This window comes from Lethenteron reissneri, chromosome 72 (genome assembly GCF_015708825.2).
Source record: "Lethenteron reissneri isolate LAM-NWPU_2019-01 chromosome 72, ASM1570882v1, whole genome shotgun sequence".
Taxonomy (NCBI): Eukaryota; Metazoa; Chordata; class Hyperoartia; order Petromyzontiformes; family Petromyzontidae; genus Lethenteron; species Lethenteron reissneri.
Window position 1 is genome coordinate 2305630 of NC_083850.1, and position 14804 is coordinate 2320433.

The 14804-nt window shown below is 48.6% G+C and overlaps 2 protein-coding genes across 6 annotated transcripts in view; one reads left to right on the forward strand and one right to left on the reverse strand.

Moving 5' to 3' along the window:
• Positions 1 to 14804, forward strand: part of LOC133361317 (zinc finger protein 91-like) — a gene marked incomplete at its 3' end in the record, with an annotated part of 1159662 nt that overhangs the window by 942948 nt on the left and 201910 nt on the right. The window lies entirely within an intron of this gene.
• Positions 1 to 14804, reverse strand: part of LOC133361255 (adhesion G-protein coupled receptor F1-like) — a 45510-nt gene that overhangs the window by 15697 nt on the left and 15009 nt on the right. For 3 of the 5 annotated variants that reach the window (XM_061580155.1, XM_061580154.1, XM_061580156.1), the window contains exons 4-10: positions 12620 to 14221; positions 11907 to 12110; positions 10730 to 10948; positions 9212 to 9349; positions 8238 to 8419; positions 6400 to 6603; positions 5305 to 5479 (exon numbers count right to left, since the gene is read on the reverse strand). In XM_061580155.1, the coding sequence (XP_061436139.1) occupies positions 5305 to 5479; positions 6400 to 6603; positions 8238 to 8419; positions 9212 to 9349; positions 10730 to 10948; positions 11907 to 12110; positions 12620 to 14221 (2724 nt within the window). Of the gene's footprint in view, positions 1 to 5304; positions 5480 to 6399; positions 6604 to 8237; positions 8420 to 9211; positions 9350 to 10729; positions 10978 to 11906; positions 12111 to 12619; positions 14222 to 14804 lie in introns of those variants that run through there. The other 2 variants (XM_061580157.1, XM_061580158.1) reach the window with 2 other exon arrangements.

The window sequence follows — 14804 nt, forward strand, 5'->3', positions numbered from 1 at the left end:
AAATCGAAATTTTCTATCCATAGACACAAAATCTGTTCATTAAGCAGTCCCCCATCCTTAACGTCCTTCTTTATTTCTTACTTAAAAGCGTCACCTCCTCTCCTCTGCCCATTATCCTCCTTTTCTCTCCCCTCGCCCCTACACTTCCTCCTGTTCCTCTCTGATAACCCTTTAGTGACCCCTACATGCCTATTTATAACTTCACTCATTCCTCAGCCCTTGCATTGTGCCCTTGCCATCTAAATCACTTTATTATTGTTACTGCTTTTTAAACTATGTAATAGAGCACCTTGAGATAATATAGATGTAGCGGGATGTCACTGTGAAGCAGGGCCATGAGAGGCACGGCGTGTGATGTAATGACATCGCTGACACCACTGGAATGTGGATGCAGTACCGGCCCTAAGCGGGGCTCGGTGAGCGCTGATTGACAGCGACGGATGGCACACGCGCTGCATGCAGCGCCAGCCCCTAGAGGATAGGGTGCGAGCGTGCCGGCCATGGAACAGGGTTTCAAAGGGGCCATGGCACTCTGGTTGACCCCGGAGGACCCCCAAAGGGGGGCTGGGGTGATCACGTGTCCAGTTAAAGACCCTTCTCGAGGATTTGAGAAGGTGGTCATGGCTAGGGGCGGAGCGAGCCCCGCCACACAATATACGCCGGGCCCCCAGTGGGACCAGCTGCTGTTGTTCATCCCGAAGACTTCACGTCCACGTTCCACGTTCTACAGTGTCTCCAACACGAGAACCCGGACCCAAGCGGGGTCCGGTCCGTTGTAGCTAGTTACGTGTGATTAGTGTAGATAGCCTGGTGGTCCACCATCATAGTGTACTCTCTGGTGAAGGGGCAGTTACTCCTTCGTGTTAACGTGTTAATGTTAATAAATGTGTTGCCTCCAAGAGTATGTCTGAGTCTCCGTTTGAGCCCACTACATAGATATAAAATAAAATAAGGTTACCATGGTGCAACGATTCGCCTGTGAATTATTAAATGGCGATGTCCCTCAAGAGGAATAAGAAACAGTTTACTTTGTGTTCATGATCAGGTTTTGTCGGGTTAGGATGCGTAACATTTTTTTTATTATTGAAGATATAGCGCCCTTCACAATTCAATTATCAGAGAGCGCTTCACGAAGTGAACATAATACAGTGTGGGGAAAAAGTGTTTGATCCCCTGCTGATTTTGTACGTTTGCCCACTGACAAAGAAATGATCAGTCTATAATTTTAATGATAGGTTTATTTGAACCGTGAGAGACAGAATAACAACAAAAAATCTAGAAAAACGCATGTCAAAAATGTTATAAATTGATTTGCATTTTAATGAGGGAAATAAGTATTTGACCCCTCTGCAAAACATGACTTAGTACTTGGTGGCAAAACCCTTGTTGGCAGTCACAGAAAAACACCCCCAAAGCATAATGTTTCCACCTCCATGTTTGACAGTGGGGATGGTGTTCTTGGGGTCATAGGCAGCATTCCTCCTCCAAACACGGCGAGTTGAGTTGATGCCAAAGAGCTCCATTTTGGTCTCATCTGACCACAACACTTTCACCCAGTTGTCCTCTGAATCATTCAGATGTTCATTGGCAAACTTCAGACAGGCATGTATATGTGCTTTCTTGAGCAGGAGGGCCTTGCAGGCGCTGCAGGATTTCAGTCCTTCACGGCGTAGTGTGTTACCAACTGTTTTCTTGGTGACTATGGTCCCAGCTGCCTTGAGATCATTGACAAGATCCTCCCGTGTAGTTCTGGGCTGATTCCTCACCGTTCTCATGATCATTGCAGCTCCATGAGGTGAGAACTTGCATGGAGCCCCAGGCCGAGGGAGATTGACAGTTCTTTTTTGTTTCTTCCATTTGCGAATAATCGCACCAACTGTTGTCACCTTCTCACCAAGCTGCTTGGCGATGGTATTGTAGCCCATTCCAGCCTTGTGCAGGTCTACAATCTTGTCCCTGACATCCTTGGAGAGCTCTTTGGTCTTGGCCATGGTGGAGAGTTTGGAATCTGATTGATTGATTGCTTCTGTGAACAGGTGCCTTTTATACAGGTAAAAGCTGAGATTAGGAGCACTCCCTTTAAAAGTGTGCTCCTAATATCAGCTCGTTACTTGTATAAAAGACACCTGGGAGCCAGAAATCTTTCTGATTGAGAGGGGGTCAAATACTTATTTCCCTCATTAAAATGCAAATCAATTTATAACATTTTGGACATGCGTTTTTTCTGGATTTTGTTGTTATTCTGTCTCTCACATCCAATAAACCTACCATTAAAATTATAGACTGATCATTTCTTTGTCAGTGGGCAAATATACAAAATCAGCAGGGGATCAAATGCTTTTTTTCCCTCACTGTATACTTGAATATTTGAGATGCACAAAAGAGTACAAAGTTCACACATTAGTTAAAACATATGAAAGAGAAACTAAAATACATATGGTGAATTAAAAAAACCTGAACACCTTCCTTTTGTAAGGACAGTACGGGGTGATTTGGGGACAATACGGCTCCCCGTGGCCATGGTTACTAATTAACATAATGGGAACAGACAGGGTCAAGTTAGGGTAATGTGGGACCTAAGTGGTCACTAATGATTGATGCGACAGGCTTTGACAGGGTCGCGTAAGGTGGAAGCACGGGACCTAACGGTCGTAAATTGTAATAAGGGCAGAGACAGACAGGGCCAGGTGTGGTGAGAGAAGGTTCCGGAATAGGGGTATGGCCGGGTCATGAGGGGGATAAGAGCCTGCATGAACCGGTGCTCTTGGCTGCTGTTGTGGGGGAACTGCCATCGCCGTCGTCACCTTGGAGCGGGTCGTCTTCATCATCCTGGAGTGGGCACCTTGTAGTCTTGGAAGGCTAGAGTTATGTTGTTTCAGAATAGAGTTATCTAAGTTACCCAAGTGTATATAGTCACTCGCGGTTAATCTAGTTATCAGTGAGTCGGCGTAATTTATTCATAATAAATATACATATAACTGAACAAGACGGTGTCTTTGAGAGCTACATTACAGTGGTGTCAGAAGTGGCTTGTAAAATGCCGAAGAAAGGAAAGAGTAAGAAACCACCTGCAGCATCTTCAGAAGAGGAGATGACCAAGGGGTCCCCCCAGCAGCCCCAGGAGCCGGGGTCTCGGTGACAAATAATGCGGGTGTAGAGAAAACGGCGCCGGTAACAGAAGAATGGCAAGAACTGGTGGTGGAGCCGGATCTGCTCCGCTCGACCTTCGCTGATTTGGTGGCAACGATGCGAGTGGCAACTTCAAGGGCTGACATGGCCGGGGACGAGCCGCAAAGTCGTGCAGGGATATGGACCACGCAGTCGGGGGCCGCCATTTCGCGGGAGGTGACGCGACTGATGGTCGCCATTTGGTGTCCTGCGCTTGAAGCAGCAGAGGCAGTGTCAACTCCTGCGGTAAGGCGAGGTACCGCCGATCGACCATGAAGATTGCCTTTGATTAAATAATTTACAGCGGCGGTGGGAGATTTGAGTGCCTTCACCCGCCGGTTTGGAGCAGCGTACCAATCCGTCGGCTGGACGGAGGAGAAGGCGTTGAGAGCTTTACCTATGGCGCTTGATGATGGCCTCGCAGCATTTTGGGCCATCCCTGAGCAGAAGAGGGCTATGCTTCAGGATGCCTACAGGAAGATGTCTGCAGTATATGGTCCACCGTCGGCCCTGCGTGGTGCCTGCAAGCATACAAAACCTTGGGAAAACGGACTTTGGTGGCTGCATGGACCGGAAAGTCTTGGACTGGGGACGAATGTACCGGGCGACCATCAAAGATTGTCTTGGAGCCGTTGAAGAAAGAAACGGAGTCTACGGGGAAGGTGACACCAGCGGGTTGCGGAGGGGACCAGCGGTGAGGAGGGACACCGGGACAGCACTGGGAGTGGCGATCCCGGCCCAAATCGGCACTTTCGCCACGGGTGCCTAGGCTCGCCTGCTTCCACTGCGGCCAGCTTCAACACTTCGCGCGGGGATGCCAAGATTCGCGGGGACATCGTGGAGCTCCTCGCATCCACCGCCTCATTGACAGCCACGGCCCAGCCCAGGCAAGTCACGATGCACCAGACACCCGACTGCTAAAAACCACCTCACGCATTAGGGTCATTGGGTGTCATAGAGGCCAAACTCTAGGCACGCGGTGGCGAAAGCTGGCGTGCCAAGTAGTAGCAGCGGCAGCTGGTTCATTGGGAATAGTCAGGGTTTGTGCAAGGTGTGGAATTTTGTGTGTTAGGGGACACGGGTGCCTTGGCTACTTTTGATTCTGAAGTTTTTGACATTGCCTTTAAAATATGGGATTGTTGTGGTTCGCCTATGTGGATTGCGTGCGTAGCGGCGAACGCGGTGAGTTGGGAATTGTAGCCCATTTCAGAGTGAGGGGAGATTGAGATATGTAGCCAGTGTTCGGTTTAAGACGCTGGCTGTGGCCTATCTCTTGGGGAATGGATTTCTGAGCAGGATGCCCCTGCAAACTGTTGCCGACCAGGGTTGTGGTCAGATGCCGTCGGGGCCACGAATGTTATGTGGACTCCCTGCATCGGCGAGTAGAGTACTTTGGTTCAGGTTATGTTCAAGGAATCTTTGTACATCTCGCCTGACGTGCAGGTAGCGGTCCCGTCATGTTGCAGCAGACGGTTTGACCTGGCGGTTCTGGGGACAAAGGTCCTCCTTAGCCCATCTAGAGCGGTGGCCCGTGGATCCATACGGCTCGGGGGGTAGTGGTCCCGTTGCATTTCCGCATATGGTTTGACCTGACAGCACCCATAAACCTAGGCTACTCACCAATAAACCTGGGCTACAAACCCATAAACCTTGACTACGAACCCACAAATATGGACTATGAACCCATAATCCTGGGCTACACACCCATAAACCTGGGCTATGAACCCATGAATCTTAACTACGAACCTACAAACCTAGGCTACGCACCCATAAACCTGGGTTACAAACCCATAAAAGTAAGCTCCACCCACTAGAAGGAGTAGCTTCAAATCTAGACTCTCCACCCACTACTCAGGTAGCCCGACCCACTAATCAGGTACCCCCACCCACTCCTCAGGTAGCTCCACCCACTACTCAGGTATCCCCAGCCACTGCTCAGGTAGCTCCACCCTCTACTCAGATAGCTCCAACCACTACACAGGTAGCCCCACCCATTATTTAGATAGCCCCACCCTCTGCCCACATCATGATTCAAGACACAACCCCAGAGCATTACATGCTGGAGACAAAAAAAATCCAGATTCTTTACAGACAGACTTCTCTGAACTGCGACATCCAATGCCTTTGTGAACAAACCTTCCTCACTTAAGGTCCGAGCACTGGAGAAGAAATCCTCAGCATCAATAAGGTGCGTAAAGTCCTCAGTGGTCTGGAGGAGGCTTGAGCTGTCCATACTGTCCATGAACTCCAGCTGTGACCAGGATTCTTTAACGGATCCATTAAGGAGATTACTCGCAGAGTCCAGGAAATCCTGTGTTTAGTGATACAAGACAACAGCGCTATCGCGGTCAACACCACCAACACCATCACCATGATGATCATCATCAGCACCTCACTACCATTATCACCATAATTCTAAATCCGTCCAAAACATCAATAAAACATTTCCGGCCTCTCGTTCTCCTCCTGTCGCTCCAACCTACTCCTTCTACCCCCTCTCCCCCACTCCTGCTTCCTCTGCCCTCAACTTCGATGTCACCTTTTATTCTTCAATCACATGTTCCACCCACATCTCCACTACTACTGGCATCTGTCGCTTTCATCTGATTAAAATCAGGAAAATCTGTCTTCTTTCAATTTCTGTCACCAAACTCCGGGTTCATTTTCTGATCTCTAACCTTTCTTATTCTTGGCCTCCCCATCTCTGCTGTCATTCCAAATTAAAAATACTTATTCTGCACGAGTTCTTTTCAATCCCACCTTTAATTCTCACTCTCAGCCTCTCCTCCTCCTTCAACTCCGCTGGCTATCCATTGACTCCACCATTCTCTTTTCAAATACCTGACACAAGTATTTAAATCTCTCCATGGCCTTGCTCCACCTCATCTTGCCTTTTTCATTGCCTTCCACGTCCCCTCTTCTCGTCCTCTTCGCTCCCAATCTTATCTCTGTCTCTCCCTTTGCTTTCTTCTCCCATTGCCCAATCTCAACACTGCTCATGGATTCAGAACCGCCCATAGACTCAACACTGCCCATAGACTCAGCACTGCCCATAGACTCAGCACCGCCAATAGACTCAACACCTCACCATAGGCTCAGCACTGCTCGTAGACTGAACACAGCCCATAGATTCAACACCACCCATAGACTCAACACCGCCCATATACTCAACACCGCCCTTAGACCCCCCTCCCCACCCACTCTTTCTCATGATCTCCCTCCAGAGCTCACCTTGGATACGCTCTTGTTGAACCGGACATCTCTGGCCGACGCCACGTTTATGATCTTGTCTAGGGAGGCATGGGCCGAACGCACATCCCCCATCAGCAGGGTTGGTTCCTGGCCGCTGGGCTCTGGTACCTGCGTGATCGTCTTCATCTCTGCCAGGAGCCGTGGGACCAACTCCGTGGGGTTCCCGATGCCGTCCTCCATTCGCTGCCCATGCCAACATAAGGGGAGAGCGATAGGGATATAGGGTCTGAGTTAGGTTCTGTTCCGGGGGTTAGTTAATTTTTGTTATTACTTCGATGGTAAGTCCTTGCTTGATGCGTGGTGTTCACGCATGACGCGTTATTGTTATGACGCGGTTCTTCCATTTTGTGACACTTTCCACACAACACGGAATGTGCACCGTTATGATGTGGAATGTGCACCATTACGACGCGATGCCGCGTGTACCGTTATAACACAGAACGTGCGCCGTTACAACATGTAATGTGCCATTATGACGCAGAACACGTACCATTATAACGCGGAACTTGCACCGTTATGACACAGTTTCTGAGTGATTGACGATTAAATACTTTCTTGAGCTGCATGGCTGAGTGGTAGGATACAATACGTGGAATGATACAGTACGTGGAATAATAGAGTAATGCGGAATGATAGAGTTTGCGGAATGATACAGTAACACGAAACAATACGATACATGGAATAATACAGTATGCGGAATGATACAGTAACGCGGAATCCGACATCAGTGCGGCGGCATACCCTCAGTTATATGTCCCGCCATCTCGCTGCTTAATGTGTGTAGTAGTAAATGGTATTTCACTAAACATTATTATTATTACATTATGGGAAATTGTGTTCACTTCACGCGCTTTTCACTTACTGTGGCACTATGTAGGAACGCTTTTACCGCTACTACCCCGTTAAATGAGGGACTGCTGTATTTACCCATGCAGGAGAGCCACACTGTGTCATAAGAACCATGAATTTTTTTTGTACAATTAGGAGGAAAAGACCCACGCGTGCGTGCCTGCAAGGGGGCGATTAATCTACATCCCCGTACAGATGGAAAACTAAAGAGATTAGTTGTCTATACCGCCGCCTTCCACTGGTGAGCCAGGGTACGGCTCATCCTCGACGCCCATTGAAAAGGAGTTGTACAACATTTATGCGACGATCCACCAAACCTAGCTGCAGGGATAGGGTTAGGGGTTTATGTTAGGGTTAAGGTTGGTGTTGAAGTTAGTGCTAGCATTACTGTTTGGACTAAGACTAGGGTTATGGTGAGTGTTGGTGTTTTAATGGTTACTGTAGGTCTAGTGCAGTGGTTAGTGTTGATGCTAAGTTAAGTTTAGATTTGGATTAAGGTTAGATTTACTGCTACATTGAGGGCTATGCTACAGTTATCGCTCAGGTCAGTGTTTGGGGTCAGCATCTCGGGTCAGCGTCTGGGTCAGCGTCAGTTTCTGGGGTCAGCATCTGGCATGAGTGCCTGGGGTGAGTGTCTGAGATCAGTATCTGGGGTCAGTGTCTGAAGTCAGGATCTAGGGTTATCATCTGGGGTCAGCATTTGGAGTCAAGATCTGGGGTCAGCGTCTGATGTCAGCATATGGGGTAAGTGGGGTCAGCATTTGGGATTAGCATCTGGGGTCAGAACCTCGGGTCAGCATCTGGATCACCGTCTGGGGTCAGCGTCCCGCCAGTGGTTTTGGCGAGTGCTAGCGTTGGTGTCCGTGTCAGTGCCAATATCGGCGCCAGCGCTACGGTCAGTAGAGCGCTAACATGTCAGGGAGTGAACGCACAGCACGCACGAATGCACAGCACGCGCGAAAACAGACCTGCACTTTGCCTTCGACATTGGTGAAGCGCTTTGAGGTGCAGTTCTTGAAGATCGCACCCCAGACGCCGTCGGCTGAGCAGCGCCGCAGGGCAGTGCCCCCGTAGCCCGGAGGGCACCTGACGTGGGCGACACCGTTCCTCTTTGTCTCTGGCCACGCGTCGTTCGAGGGGCACGTTTTATCTGAAAGGCAAAATGGCGAGACAGCGGAGCCAGATGCACTCACGTTGGGGTTGTGGTTGGTTTTGTTTGTGGCGGTGGTAGCTCCAACTTCGGATTGGGTGTCTAGGCATCATGCCACGGGAGGAAGCCTTTCGGATTGCTCCGTGTGGCTGCCCTTCCTCCCACTCCCACCTTCATGTCAGAGAATTGCCCATAGAAGTGGATATCACAGAGCTTCCCCTGAGATCCCTTCATGTGACACTCTGGCCAGCACACAGTAGAGGGCAGCATATTCTCGCCCATCCTGCTATATGAGAGTAATGTTCGTTCCTTAAAAGTCGCAACATTTGCATTTTTAGAGATGGAATGTATCCAAAGTGCAGAACCAAATTAAATACGACGACGGTGTTATGCAGTGATTGGTGACCGGGCTCAGACTGTAAACTCATTACGCTTGAGTTTATATAAGTGGGTCAGTGGGTGCGTAAGTGAGTGAGTGGGTGGTTGTGTGGTTGAGTGGGTGAGTATGTTGTTGTGACCTGTAGTGTGGTGCTGGTTATACATGGTGCGGATGAGGAAAAATAGACAGTCTGATAGACCGAGTTCTCAACATGGGTGGAGAATAAATGAGTGACGTTCGGGTGAACAGTAACCACGGTAGTAGCGAAAGAAGAGTGATAGGGAGACAACTGATCATTGACATCTATTAGATGCAGTAAATAGTTGCTGGATGCTCCAACCCAGATATGACAATAACAGTTTTGAAAACTTTGGACAAATGTGTGTGGTGTGTAATGCAGACGAATAACTCACCATTGGCCCGAATGTAATTAACTTGAATTGCATACAAAGTCGCACCAGCTTCATTGGAGAATGTACACGTGTATACGGTATCCTGGCACGGGTTACTTATGGGATGTGTGTAATTCGAACAAAGGCTTTTGGCAGTCACTGAAAGCACGCAACAAAGATAGAGAGATGGAGGCAAAAATTGTATCATCGAACAAAGACGGTCACTGCATCACGCGGCACGTTCAGATGCGCGTCTGTGGCCGTTTGGAACGCTCTTCCATCCGATATTAGGAAGCCATTGTGGAGCTACATAATTTTAAATCATATAGAAATTCATTTCCTTGCAACTGATTTTTTGTGTTGGCCTGCCGCACTTCCGATTAGCACGGTTGGCTTCGTACAAAGCCAAAAAAGTTCAACATACATACTTTCAACATATAGCATACATACAACATACATACAAAATATGGTACAGGCACAGCCCTGCAATCACGCCACAGTGGCTAAGAGATGTTAACTACCTCGCCTGGTATGCAGGAGGTCGTGGGTTCTATCCTGACCCTGCCGTCTGCATATGTGGTCACGTGAATTTTTCTCCCCTGGTTTTACTCCTCAATATTTAGAATCAACATCACGCGTTTTAAGAGCATTTGACTACTATAGATGTTCACGTGATAAGCCATTTCGTGAAGCAATCATGATAGCTAGGTCGCTTCTGAATAAACTAGCTCAGTGGGCTTTACCTGGTAAATAAAATAGTTTTAGTGTGGGTCTCTGTGGGTCTATGGGTTTCTATGAGTCGGTAGAAACAGATCAATTCCCAAGTGATGATAAGCCAATGCTTGAGCTATCATTTGTGATAGCCAGGTTGCTTCTGAAAGAGTTACATAGCTCAGTGGGCATTGCCCGGAAATAAATATAATAGTTGGGGTTTGTTTTTCATCGCCTGTTCACGACACCGCTGCAGGAAGTGCCTCCAATTAGCCGGAACTCCAGGGAGGCACGATCGAAGGGGGTATTGTTTGACCTCTTCCCCACTGGCGAGACGGCCTTGGAAGAGGTGAGAGTACTCACACTTTATATCCATCAAAAGCGATCTGCTAATTAACCCAAAAGTTGTGTACCAATCGATACCACTGCCGGGTGGACAGAGGTGGAGAGACTACCACAAAACTATCTACACTGTTTTTTTTATCTTACCACGGAAGCTATTTTCAAAAGCAACCTAGCTAAAATTATTGCTTATCACGTGGGAATTTATATCAGCTAAATAATTAAAATGCACGTTGATTCTAAATGTTGGGATAAAAACCGGAAGATCCGGAGAAAAATTCCCACGACCATGGGGAGAAGACGCAAAATCCAAATATACAGCAGATGTCAGGGTCGGGATCGAACCCACGACCTCCTGTATACCAGGAAAGGTAATTAACGTCTTGCCACCGTGGCACCCACAAAGACAAAAAGACACAAGGCCACCATCGTCTATTGTGTACATTTAAATTCACAATTGCGAACAAGAGAGAAATACATGCAAACCTGATGATATTTGCACTGTTTCTTTCTTCCACGTGACCGTGATATTTTCATCCAGTGATGTCAAGCAGCAGGTCAGGGTCGTGGACTCATTGCACGCGACGCTGATTTGTGGCAAAGAGCTTCGTTCAATGTCCATGACCGGGACCGGAAGGATAGTTGGCAATGTCACGTTCCCCTTGACCAGGACGGTTCCCACACAAGCCTCGCAAGAATAGACTCCTACACACAAAGACAAAGGCTGAGTCCACCTAAAGGAAAGCCGAGAACCGGTTCACGTATTCGTCATTGATGATGATGGTAGTGGTAGCCATGAGCGGTATTCGAACTCAGGTCGCCCGGTTTTTAACGCAGTAACTTAACCATTATACTACCACTTCCCACTAATTCAGACACATATACATAGACAGTTATCACCCGTATCACGTTTAAAAAAACATTTGGAGAAAGTGCTGTGAGCGAGTAGCACCTGTAAAGGCTAGCACGGCACAAGAAGGGGTGGGTGGCCAGCACCACGCCCGGACACATTTGTTGAGAAGCAATGCCACTCCCTATTGTTTGGTAGCTTCCTGCCTCAAGTGGATCACTGTCCACCCCTCATGGTGACTGGAGCCTGAACCAGTCCACCGGACCTGCTGTATTGCACAGAGGTCCAGGCAGTACCGGTCTATCTCCCAACACATGAGTGGCAGATTCTTATCTGCAATGAGAGTTTGAACATACCACGTGGCCAACCACATTGGTCTCCTGTTTCTGGAGGAATCCCGAGAGGGGGGGTTCGGTCTAACTCTGTAAAATAGGGTTTGACCAGAAGACGTCTTAAACGCCTGTCCCCCTGGGGCCTCCAGCACGGGTTTAGTTGGGGCAGTGCTGTTAGCGAGCACCTATGAAGGCTGGCATGGTACACGAGGGCGTGGGTGGCCAGCACCATGGCTGATCGCCGGTGTCTCCCCAGTGCTGATGTTTACACGTCGCACCAGGTACGTATTTGAGGCTGAGTCGACTTAGCGGAGGCTCTGGACCTGTTCAGATAATCGTTAATGGTGTTGGCTGTGAGGGGGAATCGAATTCGGGTAGCTGGATTCTTAGTGACGTGAGCTACCCGCAATACTACCACGGACACATACACACACACACTCGTACACGCAGATATGAGGACACGCAGTATGCTTCCTCTCACCCTTGTGGTTTTTGTTGATGCCTTTTATCGTAAGTGTGGGTCCTCTTCCAGGTGCGAAGCCCGGAGTAAACACGATTCCATTCACCATCACCGTGCCGTTATTCCACCACATCACCGACTCCGGTACCACTTCTGGCTCGGCCATAGTCAGGGTCACGTTGTCCCCCTCATTGATGCTGGCATCACTCAGTTTTACGTTTCTCCCTTGTTGAAAGACACGCGCCAAAACACGAAGAAACGGCAGCTGTTATTTTCGTCTGATGCATAGTAAGAAATGCATGCTCATGTACAGTGTTCGTAACCCATGATCCTAGTCCTGAAACACGAACCCTATTACAATCCATATTTCTGGAGCCAAAACAGAAAAACTAAAGGCCATAAGCCGACCCATCAACCATAATCCACAGAGCTACCCCTTATCCGTAATTGTATAGGCATCTGCATTGCAGTAGTAATGCCATGCAAAGATTCCTTTCTATCCCCGTATTTGTGGGCAACGTGGAGATTTGCAGTTATAGGGTAAAAATTAACAGCTCACCACAAGGGCCATTTATGCCTCGTTTTCCTTACGCATTCATAACGAATTGTGAAGCGATATTCACAATTCAAGAATAGAGTTTCATTCAAGAATGTATTTTTATCTCTTCTCAATACTGCCCCAAAGCCTCAACACAAACCCACATCCTCAACATTGACTCACAGCCACGACTCACATTGTATGGAGGAGCTGCCTTCTTTGCAGGCATTGGGAGACACCGTGGATGATGTGATGCCTGGATTTGTCACGGAAGGGACACCAAGAGTTGTAATAGGAGAAACACGGGACGTTGTAACGGAAGAGACACCTGGGATTGTAATGGGAGAGGCAGGTGACGTAACGGGAGAGACATCTGGCTTTGTAATGAGAGAAACATTTGGATTTGTAACGGGAGAGACATCTGGTGTTGTAATGAGAGAAACATTTGGATTTGTAACGGGAGAGACATCTGGTGTTGTAATGAGAGAAACATTTGGATTTGTAACGGGAGAGACATCTGGCCTTGTAATGAGAGAAACATTTGGATTTGTAACGGGAGAGACATCTGGTGTTGTAATGAGAGAAACATTTGGATTTGTAACGGGAGAGACATCAGGTGTTGTAATGAGAGAAAAATTTGGATTTGTAACGGGAGAGACATCTGGCTTTGTAATGAGAGAGACATCCGGCCTTGCAGAAACTATCTCTGAAGTGACATTGGAGCCTGTGGTGGAGTCTGTCACAGGGTCAACATCAGCAGTGGTATAAACTGTGTGGGAAGTCCATTGTGGATTAACAGTAGAAGCAGTCAATGGCGAAAGTTCAGTTGGAGGAGATTTGGTCAATTGCGAAAGGTCAGCCGGAGTAGAACCAGCCGTTGCCGTGTCCCCGTCCGTGCTCGCTGCTACTGTGCTGTCCTCATACTCGCCGGTGCTGTCTCCGTCGTCCGCGATGGTGGCCGTGGTCATCCCAGTGGAGTCCATGCTGGGGCCAGGACCCGCCTGGCCTGTGGAACTCCGAGTTTGTTGTCCTGCAGTGTTCGTTGAACCGATCGGCGTCATCAATGATAATGGTGAAGACAGAGCGGACGATGTTGAAGTAGACATGGGACTTGTCTCATATTCGTCCGTGCTGTCGTAGTCGTCCGTTTGATCCCTGAGATCTAGATTGCGGTCCTCGACCGGAAGCAAAACCTGCCTACGCTTGCGAATGACCTCACCTTCCTCTCCTTTGGCTTCAAGAACGTGGTCTCCCTCCAGTGGAACAATGCGATCTTCCCTGGAGAGCTTGACATCGTCGTGTCCTTTCCTGGGTGGAACTAAGTCAACGGAATCTCTTTCAGCTTGGACAATAGAAGCTTTATTATCACCGTCTCCTTTCCCTCCTCCAACGAAGGCAGCTCCGTCCGCGTGGTGAACGTCGTGCTCTCTCCCACCGCCAACCATAACGATACCCTCCCCATGCCGTCGAATGCCTTGAAATTCTTCTGCGCCACTGCCGCTGTCTTCCCCGCACCCATCGGCAATTTTTCCTTTCTCTTTCCTCGTGAGAGCTCCATTGGGTACGCCCCCGTGACAGCGGACACCGGGATCTGCATGCCCTGCTGAGGAAGAAGCCTGGGTGGTGGGAAGGCAGCGCTCGCTGTCGGGAGGTGACTGCCGGACGCACGCACAGGGGCTCTTCTCTTGGGCCGAGGCTGAGTGGAGGAAGCAGGGTCCCAGAGAATTGCACATCGAGGCGCTCCACACGGAACCTTGCTCACACCAGCAGAGCGTCATGCCGGCCTCCTGCACGCAGCCTGCGGAAGGGAGAGCGAAGGGGTGGGAGGCAAGTGGAAAAAAAATGCTGTTCCACTGCCTCAGCGTTAATGCACAGCGTCAATGTTCACCCACAGCCTCAACGCTGACTTTTCTCGTCAAGGAGCAAAAACCATCATCATGCAAACTCCAGTCATCCTCGCCAGAAGTTGCTTTTGGCACACCATCGAACAAAGATGGTCACCACATCGCACACTTTCGGATGCACTTCTATGGCCGTTTGGATCGCTCTTACTTCCAATATTAGGACGCTACTAAAGCTATGCACTTTTTTATCTAAGTTGAAAACTAATTTCTTGAGAACTGGGTTAAGTGTGTTTCTCCTGGGATGTATGTAAAATATACTTCTGTTTTAAACTTGGATACATGGATATGTGAAAGAGAAAAATGTTTACTTATCATTTTCAAAGTGGTAGGCCTCATGTGGCTGCAGGTCATATAAAATACAGTGTCGGTTCATATGACAGGAAGTCACGAACCATGTGAAATTAAGTCGTGGGTTGTTTAAAATGATGTCATGGACCATATGAACTGAAGTTGTGGGCTGTGTGAAATGCAGTGAAA